Source organism: Symphalangus syndactylus, chromosome 12 (genome assembly GCF_028878055.3).
Source record: "Symphalangus syndactylus isolate Jambi chromosome 12, NHGRI_mSymSyn1-v2.1_pri, whole genome shotgun sequence".
Taxonomy (NCBI): domain Eukaryota; kingdom Metazoa; phylum Chordata; class Mammalia; order Primates; family Hylobatidae; genus Symphalangus; species Symphalangus syndactylus.
Window position 1 is genome coordinate 69248417 of NC_072441.2, and position 21668 is coordinate 69270084.

A 21668-nucleotide genomic window follows, 5' to 3' on the forward strand; every position below is an offset into this window, starting at 1 on the left:
GAGAGAAGATCTCTCTCCAGGTGCATGCACCGAGGAAAGACTATTCAAGGACACGGCAAGAAGGTGCCGTCTGCGGGCCAGAAGAGCTCTTACCAGAACTTAGCCATGCTGGTGCCCTGACCTCAGACTTCCAGCCTCTAGGACTGTAGGAAAATACATTTCTGTTGTTTAAGCCAACCAGTCTACAGTATTTTGTTATGGCAACTGAGCAGACTAAGATAACTAGTGTCCTTATGAGCACAGGAGAGAAGACAGAGAAAGTGGACATATGATGATGGAGGCCCAAACAGGAGTGAAGCAGCCACAACCAGGGAATGCCTGGGGCCACAAGGAACTGGCAAAGGCCAGGAAGCATTCTGCCCTAGAGCCTTCATGGGGAGCATGGCTATGATGACATCCTGATTTTGGACTTCTGGCCTGCAGAACTGTAAGAGAATAAATTTCTTTTGTTTTAAACAATCAAGTTTATACTAATTTGTTATGGTAGCCCTGGGAAGTTAAAACACCCATGCAGTAACTTCAATTTAAACTGTGTGCATGTAGCTTATTGCCTAAAACACAGTGAACCCGAGGAGATCAGTATCTCTCCAAGGATTAAAGCCAAATAACAGACGACAAGGCTGAAAGGGCCCTTCCCTGTGAACACGATGTCTCAGGAGGATGTATGCAAAGTGCCCTCCCTGCTTAGGCGGGAGACACAGAGTAACCACAGAGAGGGACCCCAAGCAGGTGAGCCACATCTCACAGATGCCAACAGACTTGAATCTGTTTTGCTGTCTTTTTTTTTTTTTTTTTTTTTTTTTTGGCTCACTGTGATATGTTCTAAACAAATAATTCACTCCCTAACTCCTAAAAGACCTCCCTTTGGCTCTGCTTATGAGATGTTCATGAAAGGTGCCAATGTAATATAAACCGAAGTAGAGATACCAAATCAGATCCTACTTGGATGAAGACCAAACAGGAGCACTTTCCAAGTATTGTCCTGGGCTTTCAATGAATTGGCTTAGTGTCGCTCACAGGTGAACACAGAGCTGGGCTTCTCATTGCTCTTGTGGGGGCTCTGCCAAGCCCCTCTGCATCCACCTCCTGCACCCATCTGGAATCTCAGTGTGCACTGCTGGCACAGGAGGGCCCAGTAACCAGCTACAGGTGGCAGGCCCAGCTTTCTCAGGGACAAGAACATGCTTGAGAACAGAAAATGGCCGGGTGGGGACTATTCAATCAGTTCACAGGTAACTCAAACTCACTCAACTCCTCAGTTGTAACTCCAAGGCCATTAGAGAGCCCTACTAGAGACCAAGGGGAGCCCCCCGCCCCATGCTTTTCTCCTCCAGAGTCTAACATAGTATCCCCACGCTCCTGGTGACTGGCTAAGGTGTCAAGGGAGGTGGCCCTGGGTGATGTGCAATGGAACTTACCATGGCCAGGGGCAAGATGGCCAGAGACTATCAGCCATTGAGCTCCTCAGAAACACCTCCTCCCTCTTCACTCTCCCTTTGCTTTCTTCTCTTCTAACCACTTAACATTTTTCTTGGCCCCTCCAAATGCCTTGTCTGCATAAATGACTCAATACAAGTTTTTTGAAAGAAATTAATTTCCACCTTCCCACAATCTCTCTCCCCTTAACATGTTTCTGTACCAATTTAGTTCCCTGCATCTGCCCCCTTCTAGAATATGCCAACCCTCTTCCCTGTTTGGACTTTAATACTCTCTTCTTTTCCAAGTATAAGCCATGGAAAGATGCCGACCTCTGCCCCTGCTGTCTGCGTGACGCTAACAGCTCCCCTGGCTCTCACTGTGACCGCTGATTCCTGGCCTGTGTGTGATGATTGTGGTTTTCTCCCTTCCCCAGTTGTGTGAGCCAAACACAACTACTAATCGACTCATCTGCAACCTTAGTGAGGGTGGGAGCCCTTCATTCCATGTATTTCAGATTATAGTGAATGTCAACCCTCAGCAGTGGAAGGTGATTATTTTCCTAACAATACTTTCAGAGCTATATTATTTCAAATCTTCCATGTGTTTAACGTATCCCTCCAAAAAAAATCTTTGAAGTACATCTGCACAATGAATGTTATGAAATCAGTAAAAATGGTGGCTATGAAATGCTTTCACAGACATGGGAAAATGCTCATAAAAGAAAGTTGAGTAGGAAAAAAGATCACATAAAACAGTAAGATCCTGACTTTGTTTACAGATAGAGGAAATATGAAGACATGAGGCAAAGACCAAAAAATATACACCAAATTATTAATAGTAGATATTTGTAGGCCGTGAGATTATGGCTAACCTTTCTTTTCAAAATTATACTTTTCTGTTTTCCAATGTTTTGTAATTAGTACAATCAATCTATGCAATCAGGGACAGATGGACAAATGGACGGGAAGGCAGGCTGATCCAGGCTTGCTCACAGGGTTGAACAGGAGGCAGACACAAGGCTAATGGTTCAGGTCCATGTTGGAAGCACACAGTGTGGCAGGAGGGAAGCCTGGGTGGTCACTCCGCCTGCACCTATTAGCTGGGTGGTGATTCGCTCCATGCTTTGGTCCCTCATGAGTAAAACCTACCACTCAGGGTTATTGTGAAGACTGAACATAAGTCTCCTAACTATGGCTGGGATGTAGCTGTACTCAATAAACATCTGTCTCCTCCCACTCCATCTGGGGGCCTCAGTGTGCTCACCTGCAGAATGGGTGGGAGTTGAGTGGGGGGGGCACTCAGCTGCCATTCTCTACATTTCACCTTCGGGAAAAGACATGCAGCCATTTCTAGGCAAGGTAAAAAGCAAAAAATATAAATAAGTAAAAGCTCATGGAAAAACAGGAGTTAACTCAAAGTGGAGGCGATTTTCCCTGCAGCTTAGGCAAGACACAGGCGAGTGAGATACTGCCCGTTTCCTGTAACCAAGGCTGCAGCGCCTCCCTGAAGCATGTTCCATTGACATAAGGGACCTGGCACCACCCTGGAGATGTAACGTTCCACCAACGAAATGAGCTGCTCTACTCAGACATGAAGACATGGTGAAAACTTCCAATAGTGCCCAAGGCCACAAATGGGAATGTCAGGATGCTCAGAAAACAAACAAGATACTGATGGGGTCACGAATTCACTTCTCCTCCAGGTCCTTACAGGAACCATCGACTTTTCATTCTAATATGAATGGATGATGCTGTGATGTTGCAAAGGACATGGGAATCCTGCACATCGTAGCTTTATGTGTTTAAATGTGCAACAACAATTATACCTAGTAATTATATGCATTTAGATATTTAGAAACAGCAATAAAGACAAGAAAAACAAAAGACCACACAGAATAGTTATTAATACTAATAAAATTATTGGGACCAGGCACGGTAGCTCACACCTGTAATCCCACCACTTTGAAAAGCTGAGGTGGTGGTGGGGGTCACGAGGTCAGGACATCAAGACCAGCTTGGCCAACATGGTGAAACCCCGTCTCTACTAAAAATACAAAAATTAGCCGGGTGTGGTGGCATAAGCCTGTAGTCCCAGCTACTTGGGAGACTGAGGCAGGAGAATTGCTTGAATCTGGGAGGCGGAGGTTGCAGTGAGCCGAGATTCCGCCACTGAACTCTGCACTCCAGCCTGGGCAACAGAGTGAGACTCCATTTCAAAAAAAAAAAAAAAAAAAATTATTGGGAAGTGAGAGAATGAAGGCTGCATACAATTCATTGTTTTCTATTTAAAGCATGTAAATCGATTACTTTCCACTGAAAATCCATAGCTGAATTTTCTCAACAACACGGTTATTGTCTCAAGATTTTTGTCATATCTGCCATTTGTTCAAATCTGGAAAAAGGAAATATTCTATGACCTGGAATAATGAATGGCCAGATTTTATTCTATTTAAGAAATCAAATCACCTTAGGCCAAAGCCAGATGTGCAATTTTCCATTCACAAGAAAAAAAAATTCAGGTAATTTTGAATATAAATGCATATACATGTAGACACATATATTTAACTGCGAATAATTTATTAATAAACTAATTGTATCCAGTGCATAAAATAGTATACTTAAATGGGAAACACCAGAGGGAGTGGAAGCTTGGGGACGTGGACCCTCACCTGGTCGCATGACTGTCAGAGCTGTCTGCCCAGCGGTGCCCTCTGCCCGCTTATACCACATGCCACTGGGGCTGGGCAGCCACTCCTCCACGTGGCAGCTGTAGGTCCCGCTGTCCTGCACAGCCACGTTCTGGATGAAGAGCCGGTACACGCCGGGGGAAGGACTCTCCAAATGCAGCCGCCCCTTCAGATTGTTCTTGGCTGCCTGCTCTCCATAGTGGAAGGTGGCGTCGCGACTCAAGCGGGCCACAGTCTCCCGCTCAGGGTGGTTGGGCTTCCATACAAACCATTCCACCATGAGCTGGGAGGTTATGCTGGTGCGGTTTAGAACCACACACTCCAGCTGTACCTGCCGGGTCTCCAGAACCGACAGGTTCCCCTGGGCTTGGCTGAGCCTCAGGCGGCTGTCTGGAACAGTAAGGAAGAGACGTCAGCAACAAAAGGACAACAAGCAATTCATACGCACCCTTTCCCAGGGTAGGTGAATGGATGCCTTCCAAATACAGAAGGACAGCAGCACACACTCCATTAGGAGAAACGTTTCTCAGATGTGGTTCCCTAAACATTCTGAGTTCCTTGATCATGTGTCGGAATGCCTGGGTTTCAAGTTCAATGCTACAATAACAGCTGTCCCAAAGTCACAGCCCTCATCAGTTCTGATGCTCACAGGAGGACAAGCACAAGCTGTAGAGACTGCACATCCAAATGACAACAGACCACAAAGCACGTGGCTGGCCGAGGCAGGTGGCTGGGAAGGGCCGGGGAAGGGGATAGTGAGAAAACTCTGAAAAGCAAGAGTAAACTTTTAAAACTGACCATATGGTGGCTAGAAAATGCTGGGCCGCCAACTACAAAAGAACTGCAGGGGAAATCCAGTTTAATCTATTCATGTGTTAACCCTAAGAATTGTAGTCCAATATCCTTACAAAAACCCACACAGGTTCCCTCTCGGGTTGGGAATGGAACTGATATGACACCAGTAAAGAAAAGACTGCCAGACAAGGTGGCTCATGCCTGTAATCCCAGCACTTTGTGAGGCCGAGGTGGGCGGATCACTTGAGGCCAGGAGTCTGAGACCAGCCTGGCCAACACGGTGAAACCCCTTCTCTACTAAAAATACAAAAATTAGCCGGGTGTGGTGGTGTGCGCCTGTAATCCCAGCTACTCGGGAGGTGAAGGTTGCAGTGAGCTAAGATCGTGCCACTGCACTCCAGCCTGCACAACAGAGTGAGATTCTGTCTCAAAAACAAAAAAGAAAAAAAAAAAAGAAAAAGAAAAGATTGCTACTGATGGAACTGGGTGCTTTCAAAACTCAGCCAAGCAGAGTCTCCTCCAGTAGAAAAATGTCTTTAATGACAGCATGCCCCGATGGCATGCTTGTAATTTCACAAGGGCCCAAATAAGTCTATCAGGACCAGAGGTATCTAAAAGCTGTGACACTATGAATGCACAATAGCACCTCAGGAATGAGACTTCTGAGTGACATCAGAAGCGGGGAGGCTGGGCACTTTCACTTGTTACTTTCTACACACTTCAATACTGCCTGAATGTTTTACAATGTTCACGATTACTTTTGTAATTAAAAAGTCAGAAAATATAAAATAACAAAATATATTTTAAATAACCATTCTCCCTTTCTCCCTCCCCATCCAAAAAATACATACATAAAAGAAGATACTGACTCTGGTTGTCTCAGGGTTGAAAGGTTATTTTCTTTGTTGAGTTTTGTTTTTTTGGGGGGATTTTTTTTTGTGTGTGTATGTATTTTCCAAAAGCTCTGTAAGTATAGGCTTTCTCAGAGGGGAAAAGAAAAGAACCAGAAGCAGAGAAAAAAGGAGAAAGAAAACGACACAAAGAAAGAAATGAGGAAAGCTGTTTTACTCTGTGTCCTCTGAGTTCCATGTTTACAGTAAGTTCACTGTAACAGAGACTTCACTAAATGTTTTGAGGGGGGTCCTTCTAGCCCTTCCGCACTGTCCCACTTAGCTTGATTGTAGTCTCAGAGAGGGAAATCCCCTCAATAAATTTAGGATCCTCCAAGAATCTCTTGGTTTCAGTACAAATGAGGAAAGGAAAAAATGGTGATGACTAGAGCGGAAATGCAGAGTGGTGGGGGTGATCATGTTCCTTCAGTAGAGAAAATAATCAGAACTGAAAACAGATGAAAAATAGTAACCAAAAGAACACTGGTGGGCCTAACGACAACCTTCAGTTTTCAAAAGCCCCAGGGACTGGCCTGAAGTCAGGACATAGGTCACTGAAAATGCCAACGGGAATCACTTCAGACCAGAGCTTCCTGTTTAATGCACCAGCAGAGGTTAGCAGAAAATGCCACCGTGAGGCCAGTGAGAATCTCTGGAAATATAATATCCTCAGGCAAAGGAGGGGAACAGACCCACTGCATTTAGCAGGGGACAGGCCATATCTGGAGTTTGGTATTGGGTTCCACTGGCTTACTGAACAGGCCTCCTTAGGAGACAAGCAATAGTGAAGAAAACCAAGTCCCTATGCTTACTCAGGAGGCTTCGATTCTAGTAGAAGAGATAGAAAACGTGTGTGTATACATATATATATGTATGTGTATATATATATATGTATATGTATATATATATATTCTAGTATAAAAATAATAAGACATAGTAACTGATAAGTCAATTATAAGTAAATACTTCATAATTACTTATATATGAATAAGTAAATTAACAGAATGTCAGGTGGTGACATGTGTTGTGAAAGGGCCGGGGAAAGGAAATCTAGAGTGATGAGGGGGCTACATTTAAGTTAAAATGAGCTAGGAATCCCCCTTCATGGAAGAGCAAGACAAATGAATATCTATGGCCAACATGTTCCAGGCTGAGAGAACAGTAAGTACAAAGGACATAGGTCACTGAAAATGTTCAAGGAAAGCAAACATTTATTCCTTATTCAACCAATATTTACTAAAAGCACCATGCCAGTGGCTGAAGATATAAGACACAGCCCTGTCCTCAACATGCTTACAGTGTAGTATAGAAGAAATGCAAACCATTATTAGGCTATGTGTTTTAGAAGGGACCCCTACTGGTATGGGAGAAATTAGGGTAGGCTTCTTGGAGGTGGTGCTGAATGAAGTCTTAGAGATGGGGTGAAAACAAGGGAGAAGCAGCAGGAAAAACACATTCCAGACAATGAGGGCAGCACAAGCAAAGGTATGGAGACGAGACTCTGGGTGGCAACACAGCACCCCCCATGGCCCATCAAGAAGGACAGGCAGCGACAACAACAAATTGTAGGGATGTGAGAATGAGGGATGGAGAGGCCCTTAAGGCTACACTATATGAGAAGTTGAAAGAACTAGAGATCTTTAACAGAGAAGGGGCATACACATTCCATGTATTTGAAAGGAAATGATGCAGAGTTCTCTTCGGTTGTTCCAGGGGCAGATCTAAAAAGGGAAATTACAGGAAAGTGAACTTTTTAACAATCAGAGCTGCCCAAAAGTGGAACTGAGGCTTGTGGAGTGAGTAGCTCTCTCTCCCTGGAAGCATTCTGGCAGAGGCTGAGTGCCATCTGTGAGGGAGAGGAATAAGGGCTACACCGCGGGGTCGAAGAAGGGCCAGAGGAGGAATGATTCAGTTTGGAGATAGGAAAGGCTTGTCTGGGCTGCGTTGGGAGCTAAGGAAGAAGGGGGATGCAGATGCATAAAACCAGAAAATGCCTTCTAGGTAGGAACTCTGGGTGTGGAGCTGGTGTCAGCCAAAGATTCAGGGTGCAAACTGCAAACCCAGAAGAAGATTCAGGAGCTGCCATGAACCCTGCCTTGCCACATTTTGCTAACCACAGCTGCCCTGCTCCTTGTTGAAGATGGTAACCACAGAAGCAGAGTCAAGGATGCTTCCATGAGTCTGCCGTCAGCATCAGGACCCACTGCAGGTCAAATGGATGGGATTGTAGTGTGCTAGGGTGATGGTCTGTGTACCTGCATCCACACTCAGCATGCACCTTGCAGACAGTCTCTCCACACCAGCCCCACAGAGCCCCACCCACCCCCAGGCAGTCTCTGCACTCAACCCAGTGGCCCAGGACCGCCATGCCCTGCGGCCTTACCTGGCTGTTTCACAGTGACTTCTGTGCGCCCAGAAACCTCCTCTGCCAGCTTGTACCAGGCGTAGTTGGGGCTCAGCAGCCACTCCTCCACGTGGCAGTAGTAGCTGCCGCTGTCGCTGACCTCGGCTCTCTGGACAGTGAGGCTGAACAGGCCCCCCGACACATGCCTCTCAAACTGGAGTCTGGCTCTCAGGCCCTCCTCCTCGGCGTAAGTACCGTATTCGAAGGCGGAGTTGTGGGTGGTCTTCAGGATGAGCTTGCCATCGGCATCCGAGGGCTTGTGGACGTACCAGAGCACTGCAAAGTGGGAGTTCTGGCTGGTCTGAGACTTGACTGAGCAGTTCAACTGAATGGGCTTGTTTTCCACCAGGGTGAGGGTCCTCTTCGATTTGCTCACCTGCAGCTTTGTCACTGCAAAGGAAAGGGGAACACAGGAATCACCACAGACTCTCAGAAACGTGGCCCATCCACCTCCAGGCTCTGAGCCAGGTTTCCTCCAGCACAGTTCCTGGGGGGTTTAACACCTACTGGCTTCAGTGTGAGGAAGGCAGCACGGAGCCCAGGCCACCCCTAAACATCCTTCCCTGTCTCCTCCTTGCCATGCCCCTGGCTTAGGCCTTCACCATCTCTCCCCTATCCACTGCTTGCACAGCCCACCATCACAGGGCCCCGAGGGTGATCCTGCTGAAATACAAATTTAGCTATATCAGGCCTCTGCTTGAAAAGTTTAATGGCTCCGAACTACCTACGGGCTAGAAACAATTCCTTTTCACAGCACAAAGTCCCTTCAGGATCTGGCCTTCACCCAAGTGTCCTGACTCATCTCTCACAACTCACCCTCAGGCACTCTCCACGGGCGCATGCCCCTGGTGCAGTTTCCCTGAGCGCTGGCCTTTGCCCTTGCTGTCCTCTCTGCCTGTCTCCTTCTGCCACCTCCCACCCTGACCCTTCTCTCCATTTATCCCTCATTCCCATCTCCCTGGGCTCGATACCCTTCCTCAGCACCCTCTATATATCTCTGGGCTGTGTGTCCTCACATCTCTCTCCCATATCCTAGATGGTCAGCTCCCCGAGGGCAGGGATCAAGCTCCTTCCACTCAACCAGCCAGTATTTACGGAGTGCTCACTCAGTTTCCCACAGGATGCTAAGTGCTGGGGATGCCCTGAAGAGTAAGCCGGAGTCCCAGCCCTCATGGGGCGGACTGCCTAGTGGACATTCTTATCGATGCACCCCCAGAGCCTAGCACAGCACCTGGGCCAGGAAAGCATTTGATTAGTGTTTGCTGAAATAGGTGAATGAGTGGGTGAGTGAATGAGAGCACGTTGGAGAAACACAGCAACAGGTAATTAGAGGATGCTGGCGGGGTGGGGAGAGGGGGCTTCCTCTGGGGGAGTGAGCGAGAAGGCCGAGAAGACAGTAAACCACGGGACAAGGCAAAGCCAACTGCAGTCCTCCCTTCTCCTCACTGTCCCGCTCCAAAAACAGACAAGAGGGCGGCCTGTGGAGCGCCTCCCCAGCAGCTAACTAATGACGATGTTCACCTTGTCAGTGGCAAGAAGCCAAGGTCTAATGAAATCCATCTTAGGAAGGTGATTTGAGATCTCACCCACCCCATCATCATCAACCTCGGCTCTACGTTCCCCTAGCCACCCTCTTCCCGCTACTAAAAATGAAAAACAAAAAAAAAACAATTCTAAGTTCCTCTAAGGGAACTAATAATACAAGCATTGTTCCACCTCCACCACTCTCTTCACACTTAGTTTTCCCGCCACAGGGACCAAACCATTTCCCAGCTGAGAAAGAAAGCAGGGGCAAGGTGCAGATTCCACCCAGGGACAGCAACCTGGGCCTCCTCCAACCAAGCTTGTGCGGAGGGCAGGGGCAGGGCAGGGATGCCTGACCAGGCTCCAGCACTCTGCTGGTCAGACTCTTGTCTCTTTCGTCCAGCTCAACCCCAGGAACTGCATCCAGACCCAGGACCCAGCTCACTGGTCATGACCCTGGCCTGCCAGCTGGCTTAAGCTTGGTTTGGCAGCATCGAGGGTTGAGTCCCATGCATCACAGAACCAAAACCTGTGAAAGCCACAGACTGCCACTTGGTCTCCCTGTAACACACAGACAAATGTTCTGAATGGACGGAAGGATTTAGCAAGCCAAGGTGTGGCAAAGTCCAATTCCCAATGCCACGATGAGCAACACTGCGGAGCATCTCTCGGCGGTGAATCGGACATTCTCTCCAGGAAGACTTGTTGAATTCACAAACCCACAGACCTTCTCACGCCATCAAGAACACACCAGGCATCACTTAGAGAGAAATCCTGTGTGCCACGGCCCCATCCTCCCGGGTTCATCTTTTTCGTTAGCAAGTCCAATCTTCTGCCTTCTCCCTTCTTCAAATACAGAAAGTCCTCTAGGGCACACTAGGAATCCAGGACAGGGTTTACCATTAAGCTCCCAAGCTCTGGAAACTAGATTTGCATTCACTTGCCAGTCGACTTTTCAGATTGGATTCCTATAATACTTGAAACAACCGGCTCCCTTTTCATTCCTTTCCAACCCAATTCACCGCATGCAAATGATATCTATATCAGTGCAAATGACACCACCTGAATTATCTGGTTCTTGGCCAAAAAAACTGGGTTGTTCAGCATGGAGTAGAAAGAGCTTTAAAATGTATTATTAATTGGGGCCAGATTATTTTTGCAACTGTTACTAAGGAAACCTCAATTGCTATAGTAACTGCATATGTTAAACTGGAATCCTATGACTAAACTTCTATTCAGTCACATGGTCTGAGAACAAGAATCCAAGGAAGAGAAATGTTTCAAAGCATTTCCATTTTTTTTCCTTCCCATGTCAAAATATTGTGAAGTGTTGAGAAGCTTGAAAGAGAGGCATTTTTTAAATTTGGTGCATGTCTGACAGGTGGGCAAGGGGTCAGCTCCTATTCTATGCTCTGGATTTCCTCCCACATTTCCAGGGCAGGTAGGACCTTTCCTGAGGCACAGGGAAGACTGGAATCTCCACATATAATTAGGGAGCCCTCCCATGTCCTGCCAGAGCCCTGCCCTGGGTGGTGTACAGCTTGCGTGCACCACCTTCCTCCATAGAGCTAGGAGAGCCCTGCCCACTTAGAGACCACAGGTGTTTTCATCTGCAAAGTAAGAACAATGTCTCTATCTCCATTAGGAGTTTTGTGCAGACTAAAAGCAATTGTCTATAAAAAGAGTTTAGCACAGAACCTGGTATATAACAAACACCCAGTGAATTTTAGCTATTCTCACTCCTTTTTGGTTTCTGTGCCTTGTCCCAAGATCAAAGTTCAACACTTAGATTGGGAGTTGTCAAGCATAAGTGGCAATCTTCCTGCTCAAAGTGCTGTTCTTGGACCAGCAGCACTGGGAGCTTGTTAGAAATGCAGACTCTCAGGCCCCACCCCAGACCCAGTAAGTCAGAATCCGCACTTTAACAAGATCCCCAGGTGATTCACAAGTAGCTTCAAGCCTGAGAAACCCTGGACTTGGCCGTGTGAGTGAATGGGCTTTGAGAGGCCATAAATGCAGACGTGAAAGAAAGGACTGAGGCTTGGTTAACCCCCAACAGTGAATTGGCAGGAGGAAGAAAGAATCCAGCAAGAGACAGAAGAGGGTCCGAGAGCCGCTCCAGCTCACGCCAGCAGCCGCCTTCACAGCAGCCCCCAGGGGCCAGGCCCTGCTTGAGGGAATGGCCCTTTCTTTCTGCAACTGGAGAGTTTCCTTCCCAGGCTTGTGATTAAAACTTGGAAGATCTGTGTTTTGTATCATAGGAGAGGCTTTGTGTTTGTTACAAGCCAGGATAGGGTGGTTTCAAGGTGACACATCAGGAAGAGGGAAGAACTCCACAGCGGAGACCAGTAGCAGCTTTCTCAGCCAGCCTACCCTCCCTTCGGATTCCACTCTGTGCGTGCTCTTCTCACTCAAAACTCATGTATTTCTTCAAAAAAGGATTCCCTTACGCTCCACTTTAGCTGTGTTACTGCTGCCTTACAACGAAGGTAATTTTTAAAGTCTTCTCTTTCTTACAAAATTCTAAGCATATGCAGGCCAGGGACTCTGACCCAATCATTGTTAAACTAGTCAATGAATGGTTGAATAAATGTGGTTACTTTTTAAAAGGAGGGGCAATTCTGATTTTGATAGAAGAGAGAATATTTCAAAAGGTATGTGGCCTCTGAGCTAGGCCCTGAGAAACAAGCAGAGAAGGAGGGTGAAAGGGCACGCCAGAGAGAAGGGACAAGTGAAGAAAGACGACAACTACCCTGTGCACTCTATTCAAGGAGGAGCAAGTGCTCAAGTGTAGTGGATGAGGTTAGAAAGGTAAGCTTCGGCCACACTGCAAGGGGCCTGGAGCTCGCATCCTGACCACCTGTGGCCCTCAGGGTGCACGCCATGGATCTGCAGATCAGCATCACCTGGGAATTTGCCAGCCCCTGCTAAGTCAGAAAAACTGCGAGTGAGGCTCAGCAACCTGCAGTCTCATGAGCTCTCCAATGAATTCTGATACACATTCAAGTTTGAGAAGCAACAGCTGTGCTGTTGAGGTGGTTGCCAGTAAGTCTGGAGAAAGTGGTTTCTGTGCAGTGGTGTGAGCAGCAGCCAGAGTGGCAGGTGCGAAGAGATGGGCACTGAGGGAGGAAGACACTCTTTAAGACAACAGACAGTAATGCTAGAGATAGAGGCGGCCAGTGGCTGCGGCAGGAGAGATGTTTCAAGTAGAGAGAAGCAAGTCAGATGAGAGACAAGGAGAGAATGCAGGGTGAGCTGCATGGGAAGCCAGTGGCACAGGCGCCTGCCAGTCAAACTGTTACTACCCCTGAGTCCCTCTGTCCTTAACACCCTTTGGCTCCCTGCTCTCTCCACATGACCATTCCCTATTTGGGCCCCCAGTGATCTCTTTCTCAGGCTCTTATAATTGGCCTGCATATGACACTCCCTCCCTCTTGGCCTAGCCACAGCCAGGGGATTTCCCTAAATGGCAAGTGGGGCATGCTACTGCCCACGGCTGCCCACCCCACAGCCCGTGACAGCAGTTCTCAATAAGGCAGCTAATTGCAAGCAGGTCTCTGGTGGCCATATTGATTTGGGGAGGGGTATATATTCAATGGAATAAAACCATTAAAGATGTAAAATCGTATCTGGGACAACTCCATGCAACAAAACTCTGCCTTGTGTCCTGTGTGACTTTCGAATGACATTCATATGGGCAAAAATTATGCCTCTGAGCCTAGAACCTACTTTCATTTTACTATAATCACAATACTTTTATTTTGCATGGTTTTAATATATGCCAGGTCAGTCAAGAGAGGATTTTCCTTTGTTTTGTTCAGAATTGTAGCAAGATTTACTCAGGACTTCAGAAACCCTGTCGGGATGGCAGTCCTGCTCATGGTGCCAAGTCTGATACAGTGACTGTCAGTGTGCATTCAGAGACAGCATTGACTGTGACTGTGCCTCCTAGCATAGCTGTCCTGAGCATTTACACATTGAAACACATTATTTTACTATGAACTACTTTTTTTAAAAAAACTTTATCCCACAACTAGGACAGTAAAGCAAATTTTAAAGATATGATTACAAATGTTATATTGTATACGAATTTCACTTCTGGGTAAAGGGAGTATTATAAACTATTACAAAAATAGAGTATATGATCTGGGTATGAGCTAAAGTCCTAATTTCTGAGTTTACGATATTCTTATTTATTTAGCAAACTTTCATTCTGGTCCTATGTGCTCAGCACTATTCTAAGCACTTTATAAATATTAACTATTTGTTCCTCACCAATCCTATGAAATAAATATTATTCCCAATTTTATAAAGACACTTGCCCAAGGTCACACAGCTGGCTTAGTGGTAGAGCTGGAATTCAAACCCAGACCATCTGGTCTGTCCTTGCCTTTAGCTATTACATATGCCCACCCTCACCCCATGCTCCCATGTACAAAAGGGACTTCTTGATCCCTGCCAGCTTGCCTGGGGGTGAACCCCTCCCAGACCCCATGCTTTAGTCATCTCAAGATAAGCATGCTGCTCCCACCCTCCGTGACTGTCTTTATTCACACTCTTCTCTGAGCCTGAAATGCTCTACTCCTCCTTCCCAACCTCCCACCCTCACCCCTACCCCATTCCCTCCTCACGCCTCCTGCCCCCTGCCCCCTGCCCCCTGTCCATGCCCTGTGCTGGTTCTGCCTCCACACCTGTAATGCTTTTCTGCTCTCCTCTGTCCCTAGGCCTGCTGCCTCCCACAGAGCCCACAAGGCAGGAACGTGACACACCCATCTCTGCAGCCTCACCAGCATGGCAACCTGGCATTTAGTAGGTGCTCAATGCATGCAGAGAGACAGGGAGGGAGGGGCAAGGGGAAAGCAGCAAGAGTCTGCAGGTGGAAATAGCTAATGAAGGTAACCCAGATGCGCCCTACCCTGCCTTACCTGTCTGCAGGCAGGGCAGTGACCCTGGCTCATTGATGCCAATAACAAGTGCCCCGGTGTTACCATGACAACAGGCCTGAGGCATCTGGGAGGGGCTGGGCTCTCCTCTTAGGGCTCTTGCACTCACTCCCATTCTATGCTGGCACAGACAACAGGCAGAAGCCACCTGGGATGGAAGAAGGAGAACCCCAGACTCCCCTGAAAGAAGGCAGAGGCCAATCCTCTGAGGGATGGGGAAGCCATCCCTCAGAATCTGACAAGGAGAGCCAGTGTTCACATGCTCTGGACTCATGGAAGTCAAAGAAAAGCCCTCTGCTATCCCAATCTGCCAGGTCAGCAATAAGAAATAGAAGAAAACCGATATGGCAACATCCAGAGGGCATTAAATATTCATCCTGACTGCCCATCAGTAAAATCCCAGCAGAATACACCCTCTGACAAGTCGGCTTTCCACCACTGGAGGCTGTCCTCCTGGAAGCTTGTTTATGGCTTTGTCAATTTTAATGTACAATATTTAATAGCCAAACCAAGATATTGTCGTAAACATTTGGAAAATGAGTGCTGACATTTCCCTTACTGCTTCTGTATTTAGGGATGTGTAATTGGAGGGTGTTTTGAGCTGAAGAAAATCAGAAGGAAGCAAGGCAATTATGCTTCACAATTAAAAGAGAAAAGAACTGATTAAGAGCTAACAATCAAATATGTGAACTGGCTGAAAGTCTTGCCTAAGCACCCCTTGAGGGGTCACACTATGTGATCAATGGGGATCAGACTAAGCTAGATCAATGGCAACATGACAGTGATGGCATTCCTTGAAGATTCTGTTGGGGATGTGCATATGCAACAGGAAGTACATACAGGGAATGGTCAAATAACAGATCCACAACAAGTCAACTGCGCCAGCCAACCAGAGATTCTGATGAATACTGATATGGCGGCAGGACCAGCAGGTGGCTCCAGCAGAGACAAGTCTGGGGCACAGACCACAAAGAAGCTTGCTGCGATAAATCATATCACAGCAGTGGAAGGCTGATTGTAAATGGACCAGCATGAGTGAGTCAACAGTCCCTGGGTTCCTATTTGATTCTGATGGAATAAGAATATTTAACATAATAGTCTTTAAAACGGGGGTAGCAGGGGACATTTCTATGGAAGGCACCAGAGCAGGGCTAAGAATCTATGTTTTGAGGGGCAAGGTACGCAGGGAGAGCAAAAGAAGAGAGGACAGCGCTGGTTCTGAGCTCTGGTATCCCCAGGTCTTAGAGCCACCTTGTGGCAGAAGCTGGAAGAATCAGGAGTTAAAAGAGGCACAAGATAAAACTTCTACACCATCAGCAAACTGTGTCTTGAGGAACCTCTACCAGTGTCTTATGACCCCAACTTCCAAAAAACAAATTTAAGGATTTGCTAAAGGGGATTAGGAAATCAGGGGTGGTTAACCAGAGAGAGGAAACATTAAATACAAGTATACGGCACCAAAGAGGATTCCTGAGAAGAAAAACACTTGTCTAGAACATATAATAATAAAATTAGGAACGTGGACTCTGGAGCCAAACTGCCTGTCTGGACTTGAATCCTGGCTCCGCCACTTACTATGGCACACTGGGCAATTTATGTAACTTCTGTGTCAGTGTCCTCATCTGTGAAGTTGGGTAAAACGGTCCCCCTCACAGCACTGCATGGATTAAGAAACAAGGAACTAAGTTATTATGTGTAAAGCATTCACAGTGGTTTACAAGAAATGCTCAGTGAATATTAGCTGCTACTGTTGTTACTACCAGTAACACTAGTGCCATAACTCCTCCACATCATCAATCTACAAGGAGAAAATTCTTCTGCAAAGGACACCATTAACTGAATGCAGAAAGAAAAATCTCTGATTACATAGCCTTTAAAAAGGTCAAAGTCTCCCTACCGCAATTACTTTTTAACAAGGCACACCTGGGTTCAAATACCAACTTTCCCCACTCACTAGGTCTTTAATTTGAGGAAGTGAGAACCTCTCAGAACTTCTGTTACTTCATTTATAAAATGAGAAAGCAATATGTTCCTCCCAGGGTTGCAGTGAAGATTAAGTGAGATAATACACACCAAGTGTCCAACAGTCTCCAGCACACAGTCAGCTCTCATGTATTTTTCCACTTCTATTTCCCCAAAATGAATGCACCAGCACCAAAGTATATAGGAAAGAGTAAAAACTCATACGAAGCTCTCTGGAAAATATTAAGTGCTAAATCCATAAATATTTAATAGAGGAGAGACAGTAACACTTAAGGGAATGCACTCTCCTGGTGCCTCAGCCGCCCTCTGGGAGTCCTGCACGGCCTCAAGCACCCACCTTTGCTCTTCCTAGCCTCCAAAGGGCCATAAAAGTATATTACTGTGCACCTTTAAGTAGAAGCCTCATAACAGCCCAAGTACAGTGATACTCATAAGTCTCCTCTGCCAACCACTGTTCATTCTCACTTTACAGTGAAAACACAACAGAAACCAACTCAAGACACCCAAGACACAAAGACGACCTCAGAGCAGATCTGGGGTCTCTCAACCTTCCAGCTACTTTACCCAGGAGACAATTATGCTATAAACGAAAACATTTCCTCTACGGAAGTCAGAGACACCTGGGCTCCAACCTCAGTTCAAATCTCAGTTTTGCCACTTAACCAGCTGGCTTGCCTCCATCAAGATTCCCGACCACTTTGACCCTTGGTTTCCTCATTAGCAAAATAGGGATACAAACACCTACATTATTAGGTTGTTGGATAAATTTAAAAAGAAAACATGAGTAAAGTACTAAGCACAAACCTGGCATCCAAGAGGTATTTCATACATATTTTTCCCTATCTGCCTTTAGTAACACCATAAATTAATCCAAATAATTAGAACCTTCAATGAACTAATTCTGTATTCTTCCCTTAGGCACTCCAGTCTCAGATTCCAAGTAGTACCAGAAACAGGCAAATACTAGGGATGTATTCAAAAAGGCAATGTCAGACAAGGTCTTGGGGTCAGCATCTCCTCTACCTTCTACAGCTGCAGAACCATGTGACGGGCAATGCTGCTCAGAAAACTGACCTTGAGAGCCAGAGGGGACAAAAAAAAAGGTGCAATTACAATCCTAATGTCCCACTCAATAATGCAGGCAAGTGGGTACCTCGACATTTTCCACAACAAGGGTTCACATAAAATGGGGTCTCTGCTTAACCTTCCATTAACCTGAAAATCCACTTAAGCAAAACAGCCTCTTCCCTGAGCATCTTGTCAGTCCAAGTTTAGGCTCTCATTGGCCAAGGGAACAGTCTCATCATTTATACAACTCACTTGTTCCAAATCTGGTACAGAACAGAACTCTGTTATGGGGTTAGAAGAGGTGAAGGAGAAACCCACAAGTTACCATTATTTAACCTCACGTTGCTGAAAACAACACTGTGGCCACTTAAAGTAGTCAGGCAGACCAGGTCAGGCACTAACCATGGCTGTTAGTGGGCAGAAAAATCCTTTTGGCAAGGCGTTCCAGCCATCTTTGCAAAGTCAAACCCTTGCCCTTGCCTGCACAGGTGTCTGTTCTAGCTGAGGCACGGGCTGGGCGAGGGAAGGAACACAGGAGCCTACCGCCTGGGCTCCACCCTCTACCAGCTTCTAACCTGGCAGGAGACAAGGACAGATGGAGGAAAACCGCCTTAAGAACTGCATGTACTTAACTCCCCCCACATGTCAGCGGAAGAGCCTGATGAAGGTCAAAGTGTTTGCAGAAAGCCCCACTGACTAATGCTCCCCAAATTAATGCATCCTTATGATCCGCTTTGAGACAGACTCAGCCTCCATAGAGAAAGGAGCTCAAATTCAGGGCCCATACAACTGGACAGGGCCTGGGTGCAGGCAACATTGTGGGAGAAAGACAAGTGGGGTTCAAATCCTGGCTCCACCATTCACTAGGTACATGACCTTAAGCTAGTCACTTAAATCTTTCCTGGGGTTGTTGTGCAATTCTAATAAAGTAACTGACCTTCAGCGCCTCATGCAAAGGAGATGCTCAATAGGTGCCTATTACCCTCCCTCTTTACTTAGAATTTCCTTGTCTATGAACAGGAGACAATGATACCACTTCCACATAATTGTATGAGGATTACAGGAGACGAGGTTAAGTAAAGAAAAGGGCTTTCTTTAAAACAATTGGCCTGTGCATTTCACAAATGTCCATGTCTACAGACAGACACACAGACACACACACACACACACACACACACACAGGTTAGGGAATTGTTCTAGATTAAAGGAGTCTAAAGAGACAGGATAACAAATGTGATATGTGATCCCTGATTGGATCCTAATCTGAAAAGGAAAAATAACTCTAAAGGGCATGACTGGGACAACTGGGGAAACGTAGGTGATAGGACTACACTAACGTAAAACCTCAAGGGTGTGATAATGGTGCAGTGGGTGCGTAGGTTCTTAGGAGTTACATGCTGAAGTACTTAGGGGGAAGTGTCCCAATGTCCACAGCTTTCCCTCCAATGGCTCAAAAACAACAACAAACATACACACAGAGGAAGAAAACAAATGCCGTCAGACAACAAGTGGCTATCAAGGAAAGGGAATACAAGTGTCCACTGCATGATTCTTAAAATTTCCTATTGATTTGCAATGTCTCTAAATGAAGAGCTGGGAAAGGGGGAAGTGATGCTGAGGGCTCCATGCACACCTTTTTTTTTCCCTCACGTCTGCTCAGACAGCATGGGCACACAGCCCACAGGTCCGCAGCACTCACCTGGCTGCAGCACCCTGATCTCCAGCAGGTTGGAGGTCCTCTCCGCCAGTCGTGTCCAGGTGTTGTTGTAGTTCTTCCGCCACAGCTCCGCCACACACTGGTACTTGCCTGCTTCCGTGTCACTGGCTCGGCTGATGCTTAGGCGGACGTTGTTGCTGGACTCAGCCTTCTCAATGGCAGTTCGGGTTCGGAAGCTGGAGGACCTGTCCCCCCACTGGACCCCTCCGTCCCGGGTAAAGGTCACCAAGTCATGGAACTCCACCGTGCCCACCGGCTGGAACCGCCATGTCACTGACACGGGGACCCGGGCAGGGTAGTAGGGTTTGATGATACACTGCAAGTCAAAGGAGTCGCTGTAGGTCACCCCCGGTGTCCGGGAGATGGCTGTGACTGCGAAGCCCATTTCTGGAGAGAGAGCAGAGAGATTCAACTAGAGGAGGCATGTGGCTTTCTCAGGGCAGTATGACATCAGCAATGGGGCAGCTGGCAAAGCAAGCAGTGTGGAGCAGAGGCTCTCGGGGGCCCCCTTTGAGCTCTCAGGCTAGTGTTGCTTTTAGTATCCTGCTGAGGCCCAGTCCAAGAGTTTCCAAGACTCCACAGAAAGGCCCACCACAATTCCTCCTGAGCAGCACTAGCCTAACCCTTCCCAGTGAGATCCTCATGCATTTGCTCCTCCCCTGGAATTAGACACCACAGTCCTCTCAGGGACTGATTGCATGTAGGCAGGGTCGCTCCTAGAAATCTTGAGATTCCATGAGAAAACAGGAAAAGAAAACCCCAAAGCCAATTTCCTCCATTGCACAGGAGGAAAACACAACCACACAGCCCCAACACCTCTTTTCCTGGTCCCCCAGCGCACTGGTGCCGAGAAGGAAAGCAGATGGAGTCGGCCTCCAGTCCCTTTCTCACATCCCTCATGAAATCCAAGAACAGAGCAGGTAGGGACCTCCAGTGGGGTAGGACAATTGTCCTAAATGCAGGGTTCCGCAGTCTCAGCAGCTGTGGGTCTCTCAATATTCCTTACTGAATGGGCAGCACTGCTAAGCCCTAATACTGACTCCTCAATATGAGTACCTCAGAGTTCCTTCAGCCTGGAAATACTGTTTAATATTTATACATTGATCACAATCATAAAGCTAACAGTAGCCAGTATTTATTGAGCACTATCTAGGTGCAAGCATGGTGCCAACTGCTTTGCTCTCATCGTGCTCCACTGAATCCCCAAAACAACCTTGTAGAACAGGCAGGCTTGTCATCTCTTCCTGCAGATGTAGAAACTGATGCAGAGAGAGGTTAGATAAATTGCCCAATATCAAGCATTTAGTAAGTCAATGACAGAGTTAGTCTCCAACCACATGTAACTGATTCCAGGGGCCTTTTTAGGTTGCTTTACCCATGGAAAGCATAACACAGTGGTTAAAGGCCTAGACTCTGGAGCCAGCAGCCAAGACTTTGATACTTCCTAGCTGAGTGACATTAAACAAGTTACTTAACTTCTCTCTGCCTCTGTTTTCCAATCTGTAAAATGAGTCCCTGTGAAGATTAAATAAATCAGTGTTTATAAATATTACAAATAGTACCTGGCACATGAGATATACTATATTTTGTTAAATATTTTGTTAAAAAATAAAATAGAAATAAAGTACTTTAAACTCTGTATGTGAAAGACTGGCCACAGGATGAATCTTTTGGCTTTCTATGGTGAGGTTAAGTTGGCAAATAGGTAGGTACAATTTGCTGAAAACTCTGGACCTTTGATATGGATTTCATAAGCTATCTCTATATACCCTTTAAAAAAGTTTATGACACAGAGGCCCATCCTTAAACATGAAGCGCCTGTGACAGTCGCTGTGCACCTGTGTGTAGTAGCTGTTGCATAAGGGTGGTGTAGGACAGAACCTCAGGGACAGGACCCACACCAGGTGCTCCTGGCCTCACACCTGAAGGGGGGAAAGCTTCCCCAAGCAAATGACTTCGTCTAGTCCTGACACGGGCACATGCCATGGTCACAGAGCACCCAAGTTGCTCTAACTGAACAGCCATAATGGCCCATTGTACATTTGGGACCCACATCTAATTATACTGATATGAAAATTTATGTGTTTCATTGTTAACTTTAGACTGAAAAGACAACCTTAATTAGTCTAGAGTGCCCTCCCATTCTTCCTTGTTCAGTCCTTTGGGCCACCTGATTATGGCTCTAGCCACACGTATCTCAGTGGTGGAGATCAGGTGAACAGTGCTGGCCTCCAGATCC

General features: G+C 46.7%; 1 protein-coding gene across 3 annotated transcripts in view; it reads right to left on the reverse strand.

Moving 5' to 3' along the window:
* IGSF3 (immunoglobulin superfamily member 3) overlaps positions 1-21668 on the reverse strand; it is a 93246-nt gene that overhangs the window by 6123 nt on the left and 65455 nt on the right. For all 3 annotated transcript variants that reach the window (XM_063624657.1, XM_063624656.1, XM_063624654.1), the window contains 3 exons: positions 19412-19816; positions 8174-8584; positions 4088-4495 (listed from right to left, as the gene is read on the reverse strand). In XM_063624657.1, the coding sequence (XP_063480727.1) occupies positions 4088-4495; positions 8174-8584; positions 19412-19816 (1224 nt within the window). The remainder of the gene's footprint in view (positions 1-4087; positions 4496-8173; positions 8585-19411; positions 19817-21668) is intronic.